Genomic DNA, 25795 nt, shown 5'->3' on the forward strand with positions numbered 1-25795 from the left:
GTTCATGAAAAAGCATGAGGATTTGTCGATTGTCTGGGGTCATGTTCAGCCAAAAGAGTATATTCCATTTTTCTTAGCAATAATCGTACTTTGACAAAAACAAAATGTATAAAATTTGGAGTTTTATTCATCACGCTTGTATTTTACATTCAAATACCTATACGACCTGTTAAAAATTGAATGTACATAATACTTTTATTAACGGATATCTTATAATCGTCCTCGTAGCTACAATTCAACACTTCACTGATTAATGTTCCAGGTCAGGCAAGACCAAGCTGAGAATACGGGTTACTACACCATTCCCGGTTTGGCATACATAGGTAAGTGGTAACCATTGTAGCTGAGGAAGCTCAGTAATCGCTGCTCGATAGCTTTCTTGGCCGGAGAGGAGACGTAGTTGTCTGACAGGTTGCGTCGCTGATCCTTGGACAACTAGAAGGAAAGAAAGGTCAATTGGGGGAATAACAAAAGTCTTTTAATGGTGATGTTATACGGGGATGATGATAATAACAATGCGAAAATAATGATAATGATATGCTAATGCTTGATAACGTGGTGATTAGAATGATGATGATAATTATGATGGTGATGATGATAGCTGCTGAGGATGATTATAATGGTGGTGATGATAGCTGCTGATGATAAGATTATGATGGTGATGATGATAGCTGCTGATGATGATTATGATGATTATGATGGTGATGATGATAGCTGCTGAGGATGATTATGATGGTGATGATGATGATGATATCTGCTGATGATGAGATTATGATGGTGATGATGATAGCTGCTGATGATGAGATTATGATGGTGGTGATGATAGCTGCTGATAATGAGATTATGATGGTGATGATGATAGCCGCTGCTGATGATTATGATGGTGATTATAAAAGCTGATGATGATTATGATGGTGATGATGATGATGATGATAGCTGCTGCTGCTGATAATGATGGTGATTATTATAGCTGATATTGATTATGATAATGATTATGAAAGCTGATGATGATTATGATGGTGCTGATGATAGCTGCTGATGATGATTATGATGGTGATTATGAAAGCTGATGATGATTGGTGATGATGGTGATGATGATGATGATAGCTGCTGCTGATGATAATGATGGTGATTATTATAGCTGATATTGATTATGATAATGATTATGAAAGCTGATGATGATTATGATGGTGATGATGATGATGATAGCTGCTGATGATGATAATGATGGTGATTATTATAGCTGATATTGATTATGATAATGATTATGAAAGCTGATGATGATTATGATGGTGATGATAGATGGTGCTGATTATGATGGTGCTGATGATAGCTGCTGATTATGATAATCTTGGTGCTGATGAGAGCTGCTGAGGATGATTTTGATGGTGATGATGGTAGCTGCTGATTATGATGATGATTATAGCTGCTGCTGATTATGATGATTGTGAAGGTGATGATGACGATACTCACCACCAGATCCTCGTCGATCATCTTGCGCACCTTCTCCTCGAGTGAGAGAACGTCGTCGGACTAAAAGAAAAGTGCAAAACAATGTTCAAGATAACGTAATTATGGTATCCCCACATATCGTACTGGGTCTCTTACCGGTTTATTGACAAGTAATTCACGGATCTCTTCCCTGAAATCGTTGAATCTGTCGTGGAAGACGGCGAGGCACCAAGACTCTTGGAAAAAGCTGGAGAAAAAAAGATTTTTTACTTATTTCGTAGTTGTGAAGGGGTGATTTCTGTTGAAACAAGTGTGGTCGATTCTGAAGTGCAACTCTCAGATTTGTATATATTTTTTTTGTTTCCAAATCCCCTGACTTTACCCCTGATTGCCAATGCAATTAGTGTGAGCTAGGGACGGTATAATATTCTTCCCTATGTCAGCCTTGATGTCTAGACAAGCGCACCTGTAGAAGTCTTGGATTAGTCCTTCGTCGAATCTCTGCAGCAAGTTGTTCAAGTACCTTTCGTGTATCCCATACAAGCACTTCAGATTAGTCGTGTCCAATGACTGAAATCAGTAAAAAATCTACTGTAAAAATGAATGATCGAAACAATATGGATCTGAAATAACTGCATCTTGTTTCCGTTTCTTTCGACCAGTCATAGTCTGATGTCTTCCGTGCGCCACGCTTAGTTTCGTCGATTAATACATCAATTCATCACTTTCAGTGGAACCTGGGTAATTAACCGTATAATGAAGCATCTCTATTCTTAGTTTCAGAGGTTTTCGCATTACCAAAAACCAGGAGGTTTAGGGGTGGGGGCACAGATCAGCCTACTGCAGTCCTGGCTGCGATATGTCTCCGGCACCAACTGCACTGTATATATGTACACGTGGATGACATCGCACGTCTTTCGGCAGGCTGCTTACCTTTTTGCTATAACATGTGATGGTCTCCACGCTGCGGTACTGATTGACATGCAACCGGAAGTATCCCGGGCCACTCTCGGCTTCCTTTGCATTTCCGGTGAGTAGTTCGCGCCCCTAGGAGATCACGTTTTTATTTACCGTTAGTTCGTTAGTCATAAAGGATTCATGGCTGGCTGGTCGTATCGACTTTAAAAAGCTGGGAAAGACCCAAACACCGGCGTCTCTGGATCCCGTAGGCTTTACTTGTCTAATACCGCATTCACACCAGCACTTAAACCAGTTTAAAGGTGGTTTTTAAACTTTAATTAAAATTAAACTGGTTTAAATCACAATCTCCCAAGAGTGGACAGAACCAAGAACAAAACTGGATAGACTGTGCTGTACATGTTACTAAGTGATCATTTAGCTAGTAAGAATTCAACAAAATAAGAAACTTGGCAAGTTATGAGGTAAAGAAAAACCTTGTTTAACTAAATGGTTGTGGTGTAAATGCAGCATAAAACAAAGTTCAATTAACGATTGTATGAGAACAACACACAAGGTTTTACGGACGTTTCGGTCGTAACTGGACCTTGTTAAGACCCCGAGGGAGGGGGGTCTCCCATAAAAGCAGACGAGGTGATCGTCAGCAAAACAAATTTTAACGCTAAGGGATAGCACTTTGGGTGTGGTCAACAGCAATTCTTACCCCTAAAAGATAGCACATTGAGTTTGGTCGAACCAATTTCAGTAACAACAGTAGATAGCACTGGAAACACATTTACAATTTTCGAGAACTATGTTGAGGTCCTACTGCCATGGAGCACAGCCATATTGTAACAACTTTAGAGTCTTGTTGTTACTGAAAGGATGAGCCATTAGTGTGAGACCCCCTAAAGGATAGCAGAATTTTAAGAATCGTTGAACACCCCACTAAGGGATAGCAGTGGGTGGAATTTTATGCCCTAAAAGATGGGACGATCACACCGGTCTACTTTTCAGGAGTGCCCCCTCCCCCTCCGGGGTTCAGACCATTACTTACATATTCCGGCTGAACCATAAGGGAGTCAAGAGGTATGTTCAGCCCTGGTTTGCCCACATGAAGATAGTGGTACCCGCCTTATACAAAAAAAAAACAACAAGTTAAAAAACATACAGTCGAATCTCCCCGTAAGCGATCAACTCGGCAATTCGATAAAGCCAAACTGGAGCTTGTTGCCTGTGAGAATTAGCTTTCTTGCTTTGCTTGATAATGTATTATCAGGAGAAAAACGACAAGTTTACTTTTGTACTTGCTATGTGATAGGCGAAAAGAAACCCCATGTTGTCCGCTTGCTTTGGTTTATGTTTTGTCTTTACAGTAAAAAAAAATCCTGAACATTTAGAGTTTAGGTTAATTTGTCTATAAGAGGCTTTATACGGTAGCACTGTGGAAGGGAATCTTTCTTGGCAGGATGTGCGAGAGGCTCATTCCAGCATGTTAGTAATGCTGACATTGTATCTCATTATCCTAAAGCGCAAATGACCAGAGATCGTATACAGAAGTATAGCCCAAGGACGTTTTGTGTTATGGTTTACCCGGCAACACAGCGCTGACCATCTTTGGCTTCTTGTACAAGGGAACTAGCTTGTCCTCTTCCTCTGATACAGGCCCCGGCATGAACCCCTCCAGAGTGGGGTCAAAGAGTGCAAGCATAGAGCGCGCCAGCTGAAAAGACACATACAACATTTACTCAATTACTCTTACACCGCCCTGAACTGGCATAGAGTACAAGCAAAGAGCGCGTCAGCTGAAAAGACACATACAAGATTAACTCAATTACTCTTACACCGCCCTTAACTGGCATAGAGTACAAGCAAAGAGCGCGTCAGCTGAAAAGACTCATACAAGATTAACTCAATTACTCTTACACCGCCCTAAACTGGCAAAGAGAACAAGCTAAGAGCGCGCCAGCTGAAAAGACACATACAAGATTAACTCAATTACTCTTACACCGCCCTTAACTGGCATAGAGTACAAGCAAAGAGCGCGTCAGCTGAAAAGACACATACAAGATTAACTCAATTATTTACACTATCCTAAACTGGCATAGAGTACAAGCAAAGAGCGCGTCAGCTGAAAAGACTCATACAAGATTAACTCAATTACTCTTAAAACCCCCTTAACTGGCATAGAGTACAAGCAAAGAGCGCGTCAGCTGAAAAGACACATACAAGATTAACTCAATTACTCTTACACCGCCCTTAACTGGCATAGAGTACAAGCAAAGAGCGCGTCAGCTGAAAAGACACATACAAGATTAACTCAATTTTTTTGACACCGCCCTAAACTGGCAAAGAGTACAAGCATAGAGCGCGCCAGCTGAAAAGACACATACAAGATTAACTCAATTACTCTTACACCGCCATAAACTGGCAAAGAGAAAAAGCTAAGAGCGCGCCAGCTGAAAAGACACATACAAGATTAACTCAATTTTTTTTGACACCGCCCTAAACTGGCAAAGAGTACAAGCATAGAGCGCGCCAGCCGAAAAGCTGAAAAGACACATACAAGATTAACTCAATTACTCTTACACCGCCCTAAACTAGCTAAGTCATCAATCCTTCTCCTCCATGGATACAAGCCCTGGCACGAGTCCCTTCAAAATGGGTTTAAAGAGTGTTAGCATGGAGCGTACCAACAGTCATAGTACATGCACGGTTAACCCAATTACAGTGCTCTATGTACTGTTTTTCGGTATTTTAAAAGTTTTAGACTACAATGGAAACCCTAAAAGGAGACGAGCCCTCGGTTACTCACCTCATCTCCCACCTCTCTAGAATTAAAATTCGCATGACTCCTGTGAAATTCAAACAAAAATAAAGGGGATGTTTGTTATCCTGTGACGCAGTGGTGTAGTCGCGTTTAGAAAACAAAACGAATAACCCACAAACGAGAGCCGGTTTAGCAGGCTAGTCATTATTTACTTATTTACTAAGAGTCCATTGTCAATACACCTTTTCGACTTATGTATTAGTACCCAGCCAGTATCACGTACCATGACTCGGCGTGGTATCGTCTCTGGTATTTAGTGAGAGGCCCGGCAGCTCGTATGAATGGATCATTGGTCCGAAAATTTGCATCGACGACCAGCCTCCCATCGAACACCAGACAACTGTCGTTAATGGCTATGAAAGCACAAAAAATTTAGATTAGAAATTCCAAGGAATGCCCTAGAAGCCTCCAAAATCGTAACTGTTTTTTTTTTGTGGTCTGACATACTGTGGCAGTCACCTTTTACCTACGACTTGACCTTGCACCAGCAAAATCCATAATTCAATCAGCTGGAAAGAGGGAGATTAGTATACCAAATTCACTTTTTAAATACCTTTAAATGCTTGGAAATCCACACGCTTTTCTTGGAAGCAGAAGAATGCCTGCAAGTGATTATGGATAGCTCAACGTCAGGAATAGAGTAGAGGCATTAGCCAATTAGTAGGATGTTCGAAGTGAGGGAAGTGATGTAATTGATAGAATGATTGATAAACTGGTTGATAGATTGACCTTTTTGTAGATAAGATGTTCCTTTTTACAAATTTCAGGTACGATATCTCGTAAGATACTTGTTTAATATTTCCTTTATTTCGAGTTACCTGCGGAAGTTTGACTATATGTAAGCTTGCTGATTACCTGGCAGTCAACCCTTAGCGGCTTGTTCTCGGAGGTGAAGGTTGCACATGATAGATTGCTATCATACTTGCCATCATTCCATTCGGCCAGCACATAACCAACATGGACCTCGACACCTACAGAAAAACACATCGCATAAGTCACATGCACATCGACACATACAGAAAACCCAACTAAAGTCACATGCACTTCGACACATACAGAAAACTCATCGCATTAACTACATAACTTACATGGGCATTGCCACAATGATAGTGTGACATGACGTCGGAAAACAAGTTAAAAAATTGTGTGACATGACATCTGTAAGGCCCATTCAATGATTGCGTGACGTGATTTCTACATGACTCATTCAATGATTGCGTGACGTGTTTTCTACAACCTCATTCAATGATGGGGTTACCTGAGGCTTGCAAGGCTTGGTCGGTCGCCTCCTCGATGTCAATGTTGTTGAAGCAGGAGGGGACGGGAGGAGGTGGCTGGACCATCACCAACCGGTCGGCAGGTATGCCAGCAGAGAGCAGACCCTGCACAAACGTGAAGGCTTCCAGCGTGCAGCCGTATACGAGAGCTTTACCTGAAAAGACGCAGATATCCGGATAAGTCATGCAATGAAAAGGAAATTCATACTAACCGAATTCAGCCTAAAATAATAATAACAAAAGTTCTGCTGATTTGAAACGACAGGTCAAATTATTATCAACTGAAGTGAAACCGGGTAAACTGAACGGCAAGTTATTGTGAAAGGAATTTCTTTATGTATCAAGGATTGTGGAACACATTTCTTAGTGGGAGCTAGGACAGTCGTTTTCATGGTTTTTTCTTTTCATTGCAGACCTGAGCTTTGCTCGTCAGAGAAATATGCGCGGCACTGAGTCCTTAGCCCCCCTCGCAGGCGTTTTTAGGCAGGCGTCGCTAGCTAGTGAGCGACCTACCAAAAAAACGCCAGCAAGGGAGGCTACTGGGACCTGGGTAGCATAAATACAATACCTTGGGAATTCAGGAAGTAATTGTTGACCCACTTTACCACCTTGGCACAGTCCCCGTGTGAGTTGACAGTGAACACGTTATCAGGTAGCATGCCCCGGTAGACGGCAGTACGGGGGCGAGGCACTTCACTCGTGGTGACCAGGGTACTGATGTCTGCCCCAGTGGGTGCAGGTACCTGGAATTGCTGGCCCGTGCAGATGACCAGGTAGTCATATGGTACTCCAAACCCACCGGAAACCTTCAAGATTTTGTTGGTTCTGAAAGAGCGAGTAATATAATAAAAACTACAGTTTTCCATCGCAAAAGCAAAAAATGTAAACCAGTCCATGCTAAGGCTAGGATAGCGAAATAATAGAGTTGCTTTGTCGCTGTTACAATAGAAATAGTATAGAGCCGCTTGGGTCTACATTTTGGGGGACATAAAGCCTACCTATCTATAGCTGTCATAGAGCCTTTGACGACGTTGATCCATGTTCTCAGCGACATATTTGCGTAAATATCATCATCATAGCACATGCTGTAATTGCCAAAGAATTGCCAAAAATGTCAATAGAATACCAGGGCATGTGGGCACAAGAATGCGGACTTGCCACGAAATGGGACCTGCCTCTTACCTTGAAGGTAGAAATAAGTTGACAATGCTCCTTAACATGAAGGTAGAAATGAGTTGAGGAGATGCTCCTTACCTTGAAGGTAGACATGAGTTGGCAAGCTGCCCCTTACCTTGAAGGTAGAAATGAGTAAAGGAGATGCTCCTTACCTTGAAGGTAGAAATGAGTTGAGGAGATGCTCCTTACCTTGAAGGTAGAAATGAGTAGAGGAGATGCTCCTCACCTTGAAGGTAGAAATGAGTTAAGAAGATGCTTCTTAACTTGAAGGTATACATGAGTTAAGTAGATGCTCCTTACCTTGAAAGTAGCAATGGGCTGAGAAGCTGCTCCTTACCTTGAAGGTAGAAATGAGTTAAGGAGATGCTCCTTACCTTGAAGGTAGAAATGAGTTAAGGAGATGCTCCTTACCTTGAAGGTAGAAATGAGTTAAGGAGATGCTCCTTACCTTGAAGGTAGAAATGAGTTACGGAGATGCTCCTTACCTTGAAGGTAGAAATGAGTTAAGGAGATGCTCCTTACCTTGAAAGTAGAAATGAGTTGACAAGCTTCTCCTTACCTTGAAGGTAGAAATGAGTTGACAAGCTTCTCCTTACCTTGAAGGTACAAATGAGTTGACAAGCTTCTCCTTAACTTGAAGATAGAAATGAGTTGACATGCTTCTCCTTAACTTGAAGGTAGAAATGAGTTGGCAAGCTGCTTACTTTGAAGACACATGAGTTGACAAGCTTCTCCTTAACTTGAAGGTAGAAATGAGTTGACGAGCTGCTCCTTACCTTTAAGGCAGACATGGGTTGACGAGCTGCTCCTTACCTTGAAGGCAGACATGAGTTGACGAGCTGCTCCTTACCTTGAAAGCCGACATGAGTTGACGAGCTGCTCCTTACCTTGAAGGCAGACATGAGTTGACAAGCTGCTCCTTACCTTGAAGGTAGACATGAGTTGAGGAGATGCTCCTTACCTTGAAGGCAGACATGAGTTGACGAGCTTATCTGGAGCGGTCTGACCCGGCAAGCCCTGGGGTGATACTAGCGTCAGGTTATTGAACCTCAGATGGGGGCTGCAGAAGTAACAGCACGAATGCGAGATAAGCATTTAGAAAAATAAAGGTAGGGTCACATCTTAGGATTCTGGGTTGGAAAATGTTACACTAAAAGACCAGTGAACAATAACTAGTCGTTCATGTGTACGCGAAACGTGTCGTGATGTTTCCCTGTTTATCCACCACCCAAGACACTTATTCTTCTGACCTATACTGCTTTCTGCTCGACAGTTTAGCTGCAGCATTAGCACCACGTTTTGCCAAGGTCATAGTTATGCAGGCATAGGTCACATCAGGCCGTCTCAAGAAGGCACTAACCAAAAGACAAAGGTCTCGAGGAATGAGATGCCCACATCTGATGCTCCCACCACAACAATGCGTGCGTTGATGACCACCTTAGGCTCCAGGGTAAGCTTTCTGTTCAAGTGGTTCAGCGCAAAGGCCTCCTGGGAAAGCAAAATCGATGCATATCTTGGCACGGAAAACTTATGAAAACAAGTCGATGGATGAAAAGATAAAAAGTTTTTCTCTTTATTGGTTAATAAATAGATTTAGGCAGTTTAAAGCGGAGCCAGCATTGTAATTTTAAAAGTTTTAAACTTTACCAAATTCAGTTAAAAAATAACACAATACATAATAGATAGAAATGGGTGCTTTTTCCGAGGATGGATGACATAGCAGCAGCTGACAGTCTTTATAACTAAGATTATTACGAGAACGATGCCAGTCTAATTTACCTTTTCTTGTAGTATTCTCTCAGATGGCGCATTACCTCCCAACTCCTTAACTGGGTAAATGATTTGGCGTCGTGCACTGCAAATCATACGAGAACAAACGCTTTTCAGTATTTAAGATAGTTTAGTAAGATTTACCTCGTTATATGAAGTTAGGGTAGAGTTACACGGAGGACACGAAATCGGGCCATGCTACGTCGGGCTATGCTACATTTTATAAAAGATCCTGAGCCAGTCACAAACGATAGATACTAGCGTCAGTTTAGCGTGGCTAACACTGTAACCTGATTGGCTGAATCAAATATGCGTGGCTAATACTGTGACCTGATTGGCTGAATCAAATGAGCGTGGCTAAAACTGTGACCTGATTGGCTGAATCAAATGAGCGTGGGTAACACTGTGACCTGATGTGCTAGAATGCATTGAGATGCCTCTAAGTGGAATTTGATTGGTCAATGTGTGAAAATGTCAGCATGGCCCGCTTTCCGTATCCTTAATACAATGAATTCCGAGAACTCCATCCTAGACGACTTACGCGATTGGCACAAGGTCATTGAGTGATGTCACAACAGAATGGTTCTTGGTGACCTGGAAAAATCATATTAACTATCACTAACCAATAAGGGATGAGCGGATAAATTCATTAACAGCCACTTACACTACCACTGGCGTACACAGGGAAGACTGGATAATACAAACAAGACTTGTGGGCAAGTCGAAGCACCTCCTGAAATCACGATATCAATCAAATAAATAAACAGTTCCACCAGCAGAACTTTTTCATCGACAAAAATGTGCGTGAGATGTTTAGTGTCTTATAACGAATCAAAAACGAGTTAAGACACGGGGCTTTGTCGTGACTTTTAATTTGGACTGTTTGAATGTTTCGCGTGAGATCTTTCGGGACGACTTATATATCTTTGCAGTTCACTGTTTAACTAGTCACGCTGTAACGACATATGAGCACAAGTCCTTCTTCTTTACCTTTAGAAAGTGCTTGGAGTATTGCTGGAAAACAGGGTTGAGAATCAAGTGATGCAGGTGTGCATGCTCCTCGCGCTGGTGATGGTTAAAGTAGACAAAGTCCTCGATACTGTAGTGCGAGCGTATGTACTCGATATCCTGCACGAAACAAAAAAACATAATCTTAAAGCCTGTCGATCCGACTTGAATGACGCGTGATTTCGTCCGGCTATGAAAGTCCATGCAAAAGATTTGCATCCCAGTAGCGAATTTTAATTCAAGCGCATTTAAAAATGCGCTTGAATCACAGTAAATTTCAATTCATCCTACAACTGAAGCATCTCAATTCTATGTTAAGAGATCAAATAAAAGTTGTATCTTTAAAACTAATGAGAGTTTTGACAATCCAAAAGAGAAACAAAACAAGACTGTCGCGGGAGTCGGATCTACGGACTTTAAGTAACACATTAGCCTACTGTTGAATAGTCAAGAACGCAACACTTCACTGAACAACGTGTGGTGATATTAATATAGTTAATTAAGTTTAATGGGAAAGATAAGGTAGGGTCATATGTCACGTCTACGTCATCTCCTTCGCTCTAGCAATCTCACGCTTCACGTCTTGTACATTGACCCTACCCCCTCTTCCCAAGCAGTTGTATTGTGTCCAAATATACAATATTAAATTGCTCTGAAGTGGTCCAAACCTCGCGTGTTATGCTCATGATTATTATAGAGATTGTACATTAAGATACATTTGCTAAAAACTTAAAGGTGCGTGTGAACGCACAATGCTTAATCTTTCCTGGTGAGCTTGTTATGTACGGCTTATATATAGATTTTTTGAACATAGAAAGCATTGCGCTGTATGTCATTGCTTTGCCACAAACAGACCTATATATGTCTATTAGAAAACTTGGCGAGATACGTGTAAGGCCCGTGCAAACAGCGCCAACTTCGACCAGCACTGCTAGCACTGCATCGCCCGATTTAGCACACAAAAAATGACGGTGAACAATTCTGCAGCACCTCTCAACATAACGCGTAGACAGTACCTGCATTTCTGGGCCAACAATGTAGCTGTCTGCTTTTGACAGCAATGATAGCGGCAATACTAAAAAGAGGAACCGGCGGAACCAGCACATTTTGAAAGCAGGAGCGAAGGGGGTATATGGGTAGGGGGATTACGACGATTTATTTTCGAAAAATCAATTTATCGAAATATATCTATATATATTTTTTCTGTTCCAAACGGACTGGTAGTTTGCCATAATACATCACTAAGCGCAAATGTGCTACGTTATTTTACGTTCATTTCACATACTGTCATATGCAATTTGTAAAAAATTTCCGTTGAAAGTTCCAGATAAGTAGCAAAAACCATACTGTAAAACAAGCGCTCGCAGTGTGTGCTTTTTAGTGCCAAATGTGTTCTTCTTGTGTACCTGTGCAGGCAATTCCGCTTTTTAGTAATGCCGCCATGATAGCGCTGTTTGCACGGGCACTTGAAGTAACCTTTCAATACAAGGAACTACAGTAATGGTACCTCCTCTCTCCTGAGCACCGCTGCTCCCACGACCTGGCCAATGCACTCAGCAACGAACACTTGCAGCTCGGTACCATCCTACAACGCACACGTGGAGTGAAATAGAGCGGAGGGACAGACCATTATTGAGAAAAGTTTTAACAGGACTATGATACAGTGAAAACTTGGTATACCAATGAAGGTTTAAGGGGACAGAGAACAGTACATCACTTCTGTCACAGGAAGCCAAGTTGGTACCTATATATTGTTCAATATACATACACCTATTTAAAAAATATGATGTCAGCTTTAGCGGCAAATGGCGATTGACATAGGGCTGTTGTGCGAACTAAAGGAATTATGGACCTCAATACATTTCAAGCAAATGAAGAAAAAATGAGTATACTTCGTCCAATAATCCATTATCAATGTATGGCTCTGGCATCGCTGGAGTTTATTTATCACCTTTCATTCTTACGAACTGTTACTTATAAGCTCCTTTCGGTTTTAGAACTGCCTGCTATTTGACATTTGCCATTCCCTGTGTGCGCTGCCAGTGATTTTAAATAGGTGCATATAGGCTACTCTCTAGATGCGTGTATAGACACTAAAATTAACCATCACCATGCTCTATAAACACTGAACACAATAAGCATTAGATAACCAACATGTTAATCTGAATATTTCTCCTTCTCTTTTGGAGTCCATCATGTACTTACTGGATCTCTTCGAGCACGATTGTACTGCTCAACGTCCCTAAAATCAAAACAGAGAACATGAAGCTACAACTACAACAAAACAATAACAACAACAACCATACTCATATACCTTTTGAAAAGTGTGCTATACAAAAATTACAAAACTATACGTCCCTTGGAATCCCTTTTAATTCGATTTCTACTATTATATACGACCTTGTTAGTTAGTTTCACCAGGGCACATTACTTATAACGGATCACTCACATTAAAATCTTGTCTGATGCTTTTAGCTTCTTGATAACTTTTCTGATAGCATCTGAGTCAGACGAGATACATGGTCGAACATTAAAAGACCTATAGCGAAATTAATAAATATAATGTAAGAATTTTAATTTCTTTTGGTATTAAAATACCACAATCATAGCACAACTATTCCATTCATCTATGACACCAGACAATTATGATTTTGCCCATTCACCCATCCATATTAAGTTGTCCACTAATCACCTATCCTCACCCACCTAAACCATATGGCTATGGTACTTTTGGGAAAATTTATTCTGTCTCGTCCATTGGATTATCCTGGCATTTCGCTAGCAAATTAAAATAGCGCTTCGGGCCACATGGCTCATTATAGGCAAAGCTTACTTACTCAATAAGACCCCAACGGTGATAGACATACAGCTCTTGTGACAAAGTGCTATGGCGCTTTGGCGTCACTCTCTGTAAAAAAAAAAACATTCCTAATCTCAAGCAAAACTCGGATAATGTTGCAATTAACTACAAGCTTGCCCTTGTGACAGGAACTTTTGGGTTCGTGGAAGGCAAAATCAGTATTTGCAACATTTCGAGAGACTCAAGGTGTTCAGACTATAGCAGGGGGGGGGGGGGGCAGAAGCTGAAAGTTTGCTTTACCCTCCCCCTGTTAATTTGAAATGTAGGACGTAGCGATTCTCTCTCTCGTTTCTTTTTCTTCTCTTTGCTCGACAAATAACTGAGCTCCTGGCTTCAAGGGTACAGTAGCATGTCTCAAACTGAAAACAATTTCCAGTAGAACAGCAAAACAACCCCAAGTAATAGTTCAGTATGCTTCTGTGGCATGACACCCCCTCCCCCCCCCCCCCCCCCCCTCCAACAACGGAAAAGCATTAGAACTTGGCTAGTATTATAGACCCAACAGAAGGGGACCTTGAGCAAGTCCAGCACAGGCCGTGATCCTTGAGGGAACCCCTGGTCATGTCAATGCTGAGATTGAGCCCTTTATTAGATATTTACAGAACCGCTCTCAAACATATGTACACTGTTCGCGAAACTTTCGCAACCAGTGTTTCGAAATTCGCGAACATATAGACTGTTCGCGAACAGATGCAAACAAACTCAAATAAACGGTTTGGCGAACGGTAACGTGTGATCCAGGGCTTAGTAACAGCTAGAAGCCATTTATTTGACAAAGACTTGTATTAGACAGAGAATTAGTTTGGGGAAGGAATGCCGATCGCTGGATATTATTTGAAGATTTTCGAATGTGTGTTTACTGCTAGTGAATACTTTTGAACAGAGGGAAGCCATTTATTTGACAAAGCAAAGACTTGTACTAAACACGGGAGAATTAGTTTGAGAAGGGAATGCCGATCGCTTCGTATCGATATGTATTAAGAGGTGTGCTTAATTTCTTACTATAAAGGCTTGGAGCAATGGGAACTCCGAAACAAGGTGTGGCATCGTCAGCACGCAGTAATCTCTATCCTAAACACAACAATACAGCTTTGTCAGCAAGAAAAAACAGCATTACTGGGCTGAAACACTACAGCTCGGTCAAATAAAAAAGTAAACTATTATACTTACTGGGAACTGAGCAAAGGCAGCTGGAAGAAAGTCAATTGATCTGCAACAAAAAGCAAAAGTGTGGTATTTAGTAAATAAACCCCTTCTGGCGGCTGGGATATCGGCGGATAATGTCCAAGGATGAGAAATGGTACGAAAAATAAACAGTGTGCAGAGAAGCGAAGCTTCGATTTCACAATTTTTTTTCATTAGAACAAAAACTACAAGCTCAAAACTTGCATTTCAACTGATGGATTTACACCTAGACTGTTTTCTTATTGTTCTGCTGAGAGCGTTTATTTGAGGAGTTATTGAGCAGACGAAAAGCGAATGTTCACAGGACAGATATCACTTTGCCTGGACGTTATCGACTGATATTTGTCCTGTGTACATGTGCACGTGACACGTATTGACCAATGAGCGCGCATTAAAATTCATCGATGGGATATAACAATAGATATATAAATGACTATCACCTTTTGCAAACATTCTGGCCTATGGCCCAGAGAAGTATGGAAAAAATACTGAATTTGCTATCGGTTACTCACAGATAGTTCTTAAACAACCAAAGAATCACATTTTGAACTTATGTCAGACAGAATAAAACTTTAGCACAAGTTGACAATACAATGCAACAGTCTTTACTCAAAGACGGTGACATCCTTACAAATTTTCTAACCAATGTCTCAATGTTCGTATATAGTTCGATTTTTATTTAAATAGTACCTCATTTCATATTTCTCGTCAATGCAGAAAAGTTGTATACAGAATGCACTGCATGGGCCATGAGGAGGTGTAGGCTGCAAGAAAAAGCAAGTAAAATTTAATTGTAAATTGTTTGGGTCATCATTTTTTCTGCACAGTGCTCGCAAGGATTACAACTTACTGTTTTGGCAGACTCTCTGTCATCTTCTGAATCAGAACTGGGAACAAGAAAAACCCTGTTAATATCAAACTTTAGACTACTGCAAATTCATCTAAAATGGTAGAGTGAAATATCAAAAAGGCACACACCTTTGAACCAAATGCTCTTCACTCAGCTTGTGTATAATTTCTGGGCTCTCTAGAGTTTAAAAAGAATAAGAAACAATTTTATATATCTATCAAATACATGATTACATCCATCCCATCTTAGTTGGATATCAGAACTAATAAGGAGCAAGAGAACATAAGATAAGAGAGGGACACTTTGGTATTACCCGCGCACCATGTCGATTCCGAATCCGGCTATTTTTAGTAACCACCACCCTACCACTGAGCGTGAGCATTTTTACTCACCCTACCCCCGCGCTTTGGCATTTACACCTTGTTGTTTGCCGCTATTTTGTGACATGAAACCGAATAAAACCCCACCCTATTTGCACAAATACCATCGAAAATGTCATTCTAGCATCAAGGATACGGACAGTTGCAGTTTATTAAGGGGATGTAGTACTTCGAGGATTGCAAAATTTCCAAAACGGAACTTCATTCAAAATCAAGAGCAGAAAACCTCGTGCTTCAATCACCGTTTTTGCTCTAACTTGCTGCTTCTTCGTGGTGTCTCAACATTCATTATCTTCCTAATGGTCAAACAAAATCTGTAAGTTAGACATTAGATATAATATTGATTTTTGTGAATATTCCGGTGAATTGAGAAGGAATCCAAGAAAAATAGATTTTATAAAACTATCCTTGTAACGAGGGAATGCATTTTTGTGTTGATCGAAGCCAGCAAGCTGAAGTATCTGAGCTTTTGTAAAAGTGAGAAAATAAAGACGGAGATATTACTGTATTTCTTTGATGTTGTTATTATTATATTTTATATTATTATGTTGTTATTATACAAGCTGGTGTCGGGATTTGAATCAAACGCAGTATCACAGCCATTTTATCGCTCGTCAGTTTTTTCTTTCTCATTTGACTTCGCCGCTCAGACAAACAAAACAGTCAAACTATTCAGGGATTTAGCTTTCGTGAGTATATTTGCCAATCTTGGTAACTTAAGTTAGACTTGTTTTCTTCTTCCGAATTATTGTACATGATCTCTTTTCGTTCCTATCGAGTTGGCAAAACAACAACACGCAACCCGCGGGGGAGTAGGACAAAATAAAAGGAGCAAATCCTCACGCACAGAGGATGGGAATCGACATGTCGCGCGGGTAATACCAAAGTGTCCCTCTCTTATCTTATGCTTTCTTGTAAGGAGTGATTTATTTTTTTTGGAGATTTGTGAGTTTGTTTTTCGCCTGCAGCCCTGATTTATTCAGTATAGTGTCGCCTTTTGTTTCAAAACTTCAAACCTTTTCCTTTCTTTTGCTCTTGCTTTTCCTCTGCTTTCTCCATTGTGACCCCTGTAAAACACAAACAAAAACACAGTTCAGAATACCTACGTTTATTTACCAGTTACATTATCAGACTGGCAATTGGCAAAGAAAGAGGGATTGTCCCATAATATCAGAAGCAGATCCAAGATTCTAAAAACGGGGGTGGGGGTGAATTTGAGGGTAAGGAAATAACATTTTTGTTGTTATACAAAACAAAAAGACATGACTTTTTAACACACTACCCCTTTTATATGCCCAAGCATACCATTGATAGGATCATCTGGTTCTTCCCCAATATCTGCTGTCTTCTGCAATCTGTTGAATGGCTCCAAGTCAAAACATCTGTTTAGGATTCTTGCTTCCATCTGGGAACAGATGCTCATGAAACCAACTGCAGTCCCATTGACCTAAAAACAAAAGAAAAATGTCAGCAATAGTTTTTGTATGTGGTTGGTGATTTAAGGTATAGGATAAGCTACCACATACAGCAAACAAATATGATTTGCACAAGAATGCAATTAATAAAACACTCACATCAGCAACTAAGCACTTGTTTTCTGAATCTTGTGCTTCTATCAACTCAGCCAAGAAAAAATTTCCTGCAAAAAATCACAAACATAAACCGTCCCTTAATCTCTAGCCCTTTCATGAATGATTAGATCCAAACAACTACATACTGTAAGTCAGTAAGTCTAGAGTATTCAATGACCTCTTTGGCATGCACTCTAGTTTTGTAATCAAAGGTAAAGTATAGTAACTAAACCTAACTGCACACCTTCTGATCTTCACATCAGTGAGCCCCCACACCCTTCTGACCATCACATCAGTGAGCACCCACACCCTTCTGACCATCACATCAGTGAGCCCCCACACCCTTCTGACCATCACATCAGTGAGCCCCCACGCCCTTCTGACCATCACATCAGTGAGCCCCCACACCCTTCTGACCATCACATCAGTGAGCCCCCACACCCTTCTGACCATCACATCAGTAAGCCCCAAACCCTTCTGATCATCACATCAGTGAGCCCCCACACCCTTCTGACCATCACATCAGTGAGCCCTCACACCATTCTGACCATCACATCAGTGAGCCCCCACACCCTTCTGACCATCACATCAGTGAGCCCCCACACCCTTGACCATCACATCAGTGAGCCCCCACACCCTTCTGACCATCACATGAGTGAGCCCCCACACCCTTGACCATCACATGAGTGAGCCACCGCACCCTTCTGACCATCACATCAGTGAGCCCCCACACCCTTCTGACCATCACATCAGTGAGTCCCCACACCCTTCTGACCATCACATCAGTAAGCCCCCACACCCTTCTGATCATCACATCAGTGAGCCCCCACACCCTTCTGATCATCACATCAGTAAGCCCCCACACCCTTCTGATCATCACATCAGTGAGCCCCCACACCCTTCTGACCATCACATCAGTGAGCCCCCACACCCTTCTGACCATCACATCAGTGAGCCCCCACACCCTTCTGACCATCACATCAGTAAGCCCCAAACCCTTCTGATCATCACATCAGTGAGCCCCCACACCCTACTGACCATCACATCAGTGAGCCATCACACCATCCTGACCATCACATCAGTGAGCCCCCACACCCTTCTGACCATCACATCAGTGAGCCCTCACACCATTCTGACCATCACATCAGTGAGCCCCCACACCATTCTGACCATCACATCAGTGAGCCCCCACACCCTTCTGACCATCACATCAGTGAGCCCCCACACCCTTGACCATCACATCAGTGAGCCCCCACACCCTTCTGACCATCACATGAGTGAGCCCCCACACCCTTGACCATCACATGAGTAAGCCCCCACACCCTTCTGATCATCACATGAGTGAGCCCCCACACCCTTCTGACCATCACATCAGTGAGCCCCCACACCCTTCTGACCATCACACCAGTGAGCCCCCACACCCTTCTGACCATCACATCAGTGAGCCCCCACACCCTTGACCATCACATCAGTGAGCCCCACACCCTTGACCATCACATCAGTGAGCCCCCACACCCTTCTGACCATCACATCAGTGAGCCCCCCACACACTTGACCATCACATCAGTGAGCCCCCACACCCTTGACCATCACATCAGTGAGCCCCCACACCCTTCTGATCATCACATGAGTGAGCCCCCACACCCTTCTGACCATCACATCAGTGAGCCCTCACACCCTTCTGATCATCACATCAGTGAGCCCTCACACCCTTCTGATCATCACATGAGTGAGCCCCCCACACCCTTGACCATCACATGAGTGAGCCCCCACACCCTTCTGACCATCACATCAGTGAGCCCCCACACCCTTGACCATCACATCAGTGAGCCCCCACACCCTTCTGACCATCACATCAGTGAGCCCCCACACCCTTGACCATCACATCAGTGAGCCCTCACACCCTTCTGAACATCACATCAGTAAGCCCCCACACCCTTGACCATCACATGAGTGAGCCCCCACACCATTGACCATCACATCAGTAGCCCCCACACCCTTCTGACAATCACATCAGTGAGCCCCCACACCCTTCTGACCATCACATCAGTGAGCCCTCACACCCTTCTGACCATCACATTAGTGAGCCCCCACACCCTTCTGACCATCACATCAGTGAGCCCCCCACACCCTTGACCATCACATCAGTGAGCCCCCACACCCTTCTGACCATCACATCAGTAAGCCCCCACACCCTTGACCATCACATCAGTGAGCCCCCACACCCTTGACCATCACATCAGTGAGCCCCCACACCCTTGACCATCACATCAGTGAGCCCCCACACCCTTGACCATCACATGAGTGAGCCTTCACACCCTTGACCATCACATCAGTGAGCCCCCACACCCTTCTGGCCATCACATCAGTAAGCCCCCACACCCTTGACCATCACATCAGTGAGCCTTCACACCGTTGACCATCACATCAGTGAGCCCCCACACCCTTCTGACCATCACATCAGTGAGCCTCCACACCCTTGACCATCACATGAATGAGCCCCACCCCCTTCTGACCATCACATCAGTGAGCCCCCACACCCTTGACCATCACATCAGTGAGCCCCCACACCCTTCTGACCATCACATCAGTGAGCCCCCACACCCTTCTGACCATCACATCAGTGAGCCCCCACACCCTTCTGACCATCACATCAGTGAGCCCCCACACCCTTCTGACCATCACATCAGTGAGCCCCCACACCCTTGACCATCACATGAATGAGCCCCACCCCCTTCTGACCATCACATCAGTGAGCCCCCACACCCTTGACCATCACATCAGTGAGCCCCCACACCCTTCTGACAATCACATCAGTGAGCCCCCACACCCTTCTGACCATCACATCAGTGAGCCCCCACACCATTCTGACCATCACATCAGTGAGCCCCCACACAATTGACCATCACATAAGTGAGCCCCCACACCCTTCTGACCATCACATTAGTGAGCCCCCACACCCTTCTGACCATCACATGAGTGAGCCCCCACACCCTTCTGACCATCACATCAGTGAGCCCCCACACCCTTGACCATCACATCAGTAAGCCCCCACACCCTTCTGATCATCACATCAGTGAGCCCCCACACCCTTGACCATCACATCAGCGAGCCCCCACACCCTTGACCATCACATCAGTAGCCCCACCCTTCTGACCATCACATCAGTGAGCCCCCACACCCTTGACCATCACATCAGTGAGCCCCCACACCCTTGACCATCACATCAGTGAGCCCCCACACCATTGACCATCACATCAGTAGCCCCCACACCCTTCTGACCATCACATCAGTGAGCCCCCACACCCTTCTGACCATCACATCAGTGAACCCTCACACCCTTCTGACCATCACATTAGTGAGCCCCACACCCTTCTGACCATCACATCAGTGAGCCCCCCACACCCTTGACCATCACATCAGTGAGCCCCCACACCCTTCTGACCATCACATCAGTAAGCCCCCACACCCTTGACCATCACATCAGTGAGCCCCCACACCCTTGACCATCACATCAGTGAGCCCCCACACCCTTGACCATCACATCAGTGAGCCCCCACACCCTTGACCATCACATGAGTGAGCCTTCACACCCTTGACCATCACATCAGTGAGCCCCCACACCCTTCTGGCCATCACATCAGTAAGCCCCCACACCCTTGACCATCACATCAGTGAGCCTTCACACCCTTGACCATCACATCAGTGAGCCCCCACACCCTTCTGACCATCACATCAGTGAGCCCCCACACCCTTCTGACCATCACATCAGTGAGCCCCCACACCCTTCTGACCATCACATCAGTGAGCCCCCACACAATTGACCATCACATAAGTGAGCCCCCACACCCTTCTGACCATCACATCAGTGAGCCCCCACACCCTTGTGACCATCACATGAGTGAGCCCCCACACCCTTCTGACCATCACATCAGTGAGCCCCCACACCCTTGACCATCACATCAGTAAGCCCCCACACCCTTCTGACCATCACATCAGTGAGCCCCCACACCATTGACCATCACATCAGTGAGCCCCCACACCCTTCTGACCATCACATCAGTGAGCCCCCACACAATTGACCATCACATCAGTGAGCCCCCACACCCTTCTGACCATCACATCAGTGAGCCCCCACACCCTTCTGACCATCACATAAGTGAGCCCCCACACCCTTCTGACCATCACATCAGTGAGCCCCCACACCCTTCTGACCATCACATCAGTGAGCCCCCACACCCTTCTGACCATCACATCAGTGAGCCCTCACACCCTTCTGACCATCACATTAGTGAGCCCCCACACCCTTCTGACCATCACATCAGTGAGCCCCCCACACCCTTGACCATCACATCAGTGAGCCCCCACACCCTTCTGACCATCACATCAGTAAGCCCCCACACCCTTGACCATCACATCAGTGAGCCCCCACACCCTTGACCATCACATCAGTGAGCCCCCACACCCTTGACCATCACATCAGTGAGCCCCCACACCCTTGACCATCACATCAGTGAGCCCCCACACCCTTGACCATCACATGAGTGAGCCACCACACCCTTCTGACCATCACATGAGTGAGCCCCCACACCCTTCTGACCATCACATCAGTAAGCCCCCACACCCTTGACCATCACATGAGTGAGCCCCCACACCCTTCTGACCATCACATGAGTGAGCCCCCACACCCTTGACCATCACATCAGTGAGCCCCCACACAATTGACCATCACATAAGTGAGCCCCCACACCCTTCTGACCATCACATCAGTGAGCCCCCACACCCTTCTGACCATCACATGAGTGAGCCCCCACACCCTTCTGACCATCACATCAGTGAGCCCCCACACCCTTGACCATCACATCAGTAAGCCCCCACACCCTTCTGATCATCACATCAGTGAGCCCCCACACCCTTGACCATCACATCAGCGAGCCCCCACACCCTTTACCATCACATCAGTAGCCCCACCCTTCTGACCATCACATCAGTGAGCCCCCACACCCTTGACCATCACATCAGTGAGCCCCCACACCCTTGACCATCACATCAGTGAGCCCCCACACCCTTGACCATCACATCAGTGAGCCCCCACACCCTTGACCATCACATCAGTGAGCCCCCACACCCTTGACCATCACATGAGTGAGCCACAACACCCTTCTGACCATCACATGAGTGAGCCCCCACACCCTTCTGACCATCACATCAGTAAGCCCCCACACCCTTGTCCATCACATGAGTGAGCCCCCACACCCTTCTGACCATCACATGAGTGAGCCCCCACACCCTTGACCATCACATCAGTGAGCCCCCACACCCTCCTGATCATCACATGAGTGAGCCCCCACACCCTTCTGACCATCACATCAGTGAGCCTTGATTAGCATGCTTACCATACATTGATGTTAAGACATCATTTTGTCTGTTGAATATTGGCATCAAGTCATCATGGTCCTCAACTCTGAATACAAAAAAAGAGTCATAGATGCACCAGGTAAAGCTGTTGGTAGGTACGATGGACTTATTGGAGCACTACCTAGCTGGGCGAATGTGTAGTTTTGGACAATGTTCATGTCGATGACAAACTTGCACTTCACAATTCAATTTTCCTGTGAAGGATTCTTTGTAGCTCATTGGCTTGAACACCTCTGTAAGGGCTGCACCTGAAATGAATTATCAATGTTTGAACAATGAAGATAGAACATGAAATTAGAGAATAGGCTATTCTATACCTGATATCATGAAGATCTACAAAATTATTGAGAAATTTGTTGCATACATACATACCTACTGTATATTGGGTTTAAGCATTGCTGTGCTAAAAAAACAAATCACTTTTCTCCCTCTTACCCGTCTCAACACTCCTTGGCACAGCAAGAAATATATAGTGGAGAAATGGAACTGCATTGAATACAGTCCTGATTATTTCTACAGCACATCCATATGCAAAGTCAGGCTTAGCCACAAAGTAGTTCATAAACAGACTGTTGAGTGGCTGAAATAAAAGAGAAAAAACAAAGCATATCAGGGATGCAGGACTTATTATTATTGCATACTAATCAAATACAGTTTGAAAAAACTATTTTAAAAAAGCAAATTTGATAAAAAAAGAAAGTTACAAATTTTGTTTTAAGTTTCCAATATTATCTTGTGCAATGCTTTCTCTAGGTAAACTTAAAAGGAAAACATTTCTGTGTTGAATAAGTCATTCAGTAAAACATTATTTATGAACATTGTGCAACCATATATTCAAGCTTTCAATACAACAGAGAGGTAAACAGCCAGTTAGAAGATTTTTGTTTTATTTTTGCACTAACTTACCGTTGCTTTATCACAGTCATACTTGGACTTAAGCCAGGTATCCCATGAGGCCTGGTCAACCCCTGTGATATTTGGGTAGTCAAAGAATGCAGCATGGGCAACAACTTTGTTTGCTGAGTTTACAAGTGTGACAGCCAAATTGGACTTCTCACTGTTTGAAAAGAGTTACAAATCCAGGAATTTTGTTTAGTCTGCTATATATGCCTGCAAGGACATGATAATCATCTAAGAAAATGGTGTAATGTGATATCAACCCTGACAGTTTATTCCATTAGGAAGGATTTTGAAAACTTTAAAGGGTTTATTTAATTTTTTTTTTTTTTTTGGGGGGGGGGGTGACTTTGCCAGGTATATTTTTGAAGTCTAGAAAAATCTGTGGAGTTTAAAAAATTCAAAGAAATACATTTTTCGAGAAAGTGAAGCAGAAGGAGGGTGCATCAAGGACACACTCTGTATTCAATTCACAATGAGACCCCATCCCCCTGTATTAGTTTTCGTTTGAAAACACAACCTTTTTGTTATGGATACGGTTATTGTCCACACGGAAACTTGAAAACAATGATTGAAAACAGAACGATTTGAAAACAATCTCTAGAGTGGAACAATTTGAAGACCAAACCCCTTCGGTGTGGTGGGGAAGGATGAAAACGTAACCTTTCGAAAATGATGGCATGATAACTCAGATCGAGCCCACTTGGCGCACGAGATGCATGCGCTGTTCAACTTGTTATCATTTTCATACCGTTTCTGTGTTTTCGTGGGGACAGGTCATCGGAACAAAAAGGTTGCATGGGAACAGGGTCTGATTCTAGTTGTATTGTTGTGAAAAGGATATGTGGTAAAATGTCGAAAAGAGAAGTATTCTAGGGGGAATAAAAATTAAGGGTTGGGTATTTTGGGCTTAGTCTAAGTCCCCCCCACTCATGTTTATAGCCAAATATCCTTGGGTAGTAGGACTTCCGTAGGACATTAACAGTGCAAGACCAGGATCAATCAATCAGGGCAAAAATATTGTTTTTCCAGGATTTGATAGCTGTTCAGGCTATGGGATACAAGGGGTACTCTTACATCCAGAATTAATGCTTACATGATGTTGACAACGTTCACTCTGCCAAAAAGCTTGTCTGTAGTTGCAGTTACCAGTTTGAGGATATCAGGTGCATCTAGAGACTCTGTTCTTCTGGCCTGTATGACCTCTGGCGTGATGCTTTGTTCCATCCTGAGGTTACAGGCAACATAAAGAAATGAGTTGCAACAGCCCGTATCATAAATGGAAAGAAAACATACAAGCATGTTGATTAATTAAGTATGACTTAACTCGAGTAACTTAAGTTACGTGAGCTCATGTCATAGATTAGTCTACACTAGTGCAAACGTTTACATTTTTATGTATAAATATATAAATATATGTAACTTTTTTACTCTCTTGTCATGAAGGTAAACAATTACCTAAATAATTAAACAGGTAAGCAAAACAGAACATGATGACGAGGAAGCAAATTTTTAATGTCGTTTTTACTTATGGTAATAAAACGCCGCGTTATTACAAGTTTTCGAACAACAGTTGATTCTAACACTCCTGATAACATCGGATACGTACCTGTAAGGTATTCAATTTGTAATTCTTAACGTATATACACCTATTTTTCTGTTTGCTGTCTGGTTTTCTGCTACTAACTTTTTCTTATTTTGCTTTCGCCGCCATTTTGGTTGCCGGGATACTTCTACCCAGAATACTTCGCGAGATGTAGTAGTTAACCACAGGGAGCTCGTACAAACAAAATATATTCCGAATGAAAATCAGTCTACAACCAAGAACCGCTTTATGGCTTCATCTGCTCTAAGAAAGCGTCATTATTTATCGGGGGGGTGGGGGGATGAAAGGCTGCTAATTTGAGTTTTTTTTCTGGTTCAAAAATTGAAGCACAAAATTGGTGACCCTCCCCAAAAACCTCCCCCCAGAACAACAACAACAAAAAAATAAAATAAAAATATTGTGTGTGTTGGGGGGGGGGGGGGGGGGGGAGGGGGAGGCATTGACTTAGACATGCCCATAAAGGGGTGGCGGAGCTGGTCTTAAATACCAACAAGCCAGGAAGAAAAGTGGATTTCGAGCCCATTTTTCATAGTATGTATAGGGGGGTCTGGGCTCTCGGGACATGCTCCCCCGTGAAAATTTGGCCGCTTTCAAATATACGAAATGCTAATTATTTTT

At 43.4% G+C, this 25795-nt stretch overlaps 1 protein-coding gene and 1 long non-coding RNA gene across 3 annotated transcripts; one reads left to right on the forward strand and one right to left on the reverse strand.

The window, feature by feature from the left end:
* Positions 1–109: 109 nt before the first annotated feature.
* Positions 110–25312, reverse strand: LOC5508788 (cilia- and flagella-associated protein 61). 2 transcript variants are annotated; one of them, XM_032377583.2, is made up of 38 exons: positions 25181–25312; positions 24668–24799; positions 23581–23731; positions 23110–23254; positions 22796–22922; positions 22653–22720; positions 17260–17324; positions 16991–17132; positions 16702–16752; positions 15434–15482; positions 15306–15342; positions 15146–15219; positions 14441–14480; positions 14273–14341; positions 13248–13318; positions 12860–12949; positions 12616–12652; positions 11918–11995; positions 10393–10530; positions 10067–10135; positions 9944–9996; positions 9412–9487; positions 8993–9120; positions 8594–8692; positions 7455–7541; positions 7025–7281; positions 6438–6611; positions 6035–6150; positions 5733–5781; positions 5403–5532; positions 5165–5204; positions 3943–4072; positions 3407–3483; positions 2386–2499; positions 1919–2022; positions 1609–1699; positions 1474–1533; positions 110–435 (listed from the first exon to the last, which is right to left on the reverse strand). In XM_032377583.2, exons 2-38 carry the CDS (start codon positions 24796–24798, stop codon positions 295–297), a joined length of 3558 nt encoding a protein of 1185 aa, XP_032233474.1. In that variant the 5' UTR covers position 24799; positions 25181–25312; the 3' UTR covers positions 110–294. The 2 variants fall into 2 exon arrangements, with proteins under 2 accessions (XP_032233474.1, XP_032233476.2); XM_032377585.2 differs by lacking the exons at positions 110–435; positions 1474–1533; positions 1609–1699; ... (2 more) ...; positions 3407–3483; positions 3943–4072 and adding an exon at positions 4105–4726.
* LOC116615706 lies at positions 8614–11079 on the forward strand. Its single transcript, XR_004295080.2, has 2 exons — positions 8614–8741; positions 8906–11079. It is a non-coding gene; the product is annotated as an uncharacterized LOC116615706 (long non-coding RNA).
* Positions 25313–25795: the final 483 nt, after the last annotated feature.

Source organism: Nematostella vectensis, chromosome 2 (assembly GCF_932526225.1).
Source record: "Nematostella vectensis chromosome 2, jaNemVect1.1, whole genome shotgun sequence".
NCBI classification, from domain to species: Eukaryota; Metazoa; Cnidaria; class Anthozoa; order Actiniaria; family Edwardsiidae; genus Nematostella; species Nematostella vectensis.

Coding starts and splice junctions, on each gene's coding strand:
- LOC5508788 (XM_032377583.2), bottom strand. CDS start 24,798: ATGGAACAAAGCATCACGCCAGAGGTCATACAGGCCAGAAGAACAGAG. Junction 4,073..5,164: donor CTAGAGAGGTGGGAGATGAG/GTGAGTAACCGA, acceptor GTGTCTTTTCAG/CTGGCGCGCTCTATGCTTGC. Junction 1,534..1,608: donor AATTACTTGTCAATAAACCG/GTAAGAGACCCA, acceptor CTTTTCTTTTAG/TCCGACGACGTTCTCTCACT.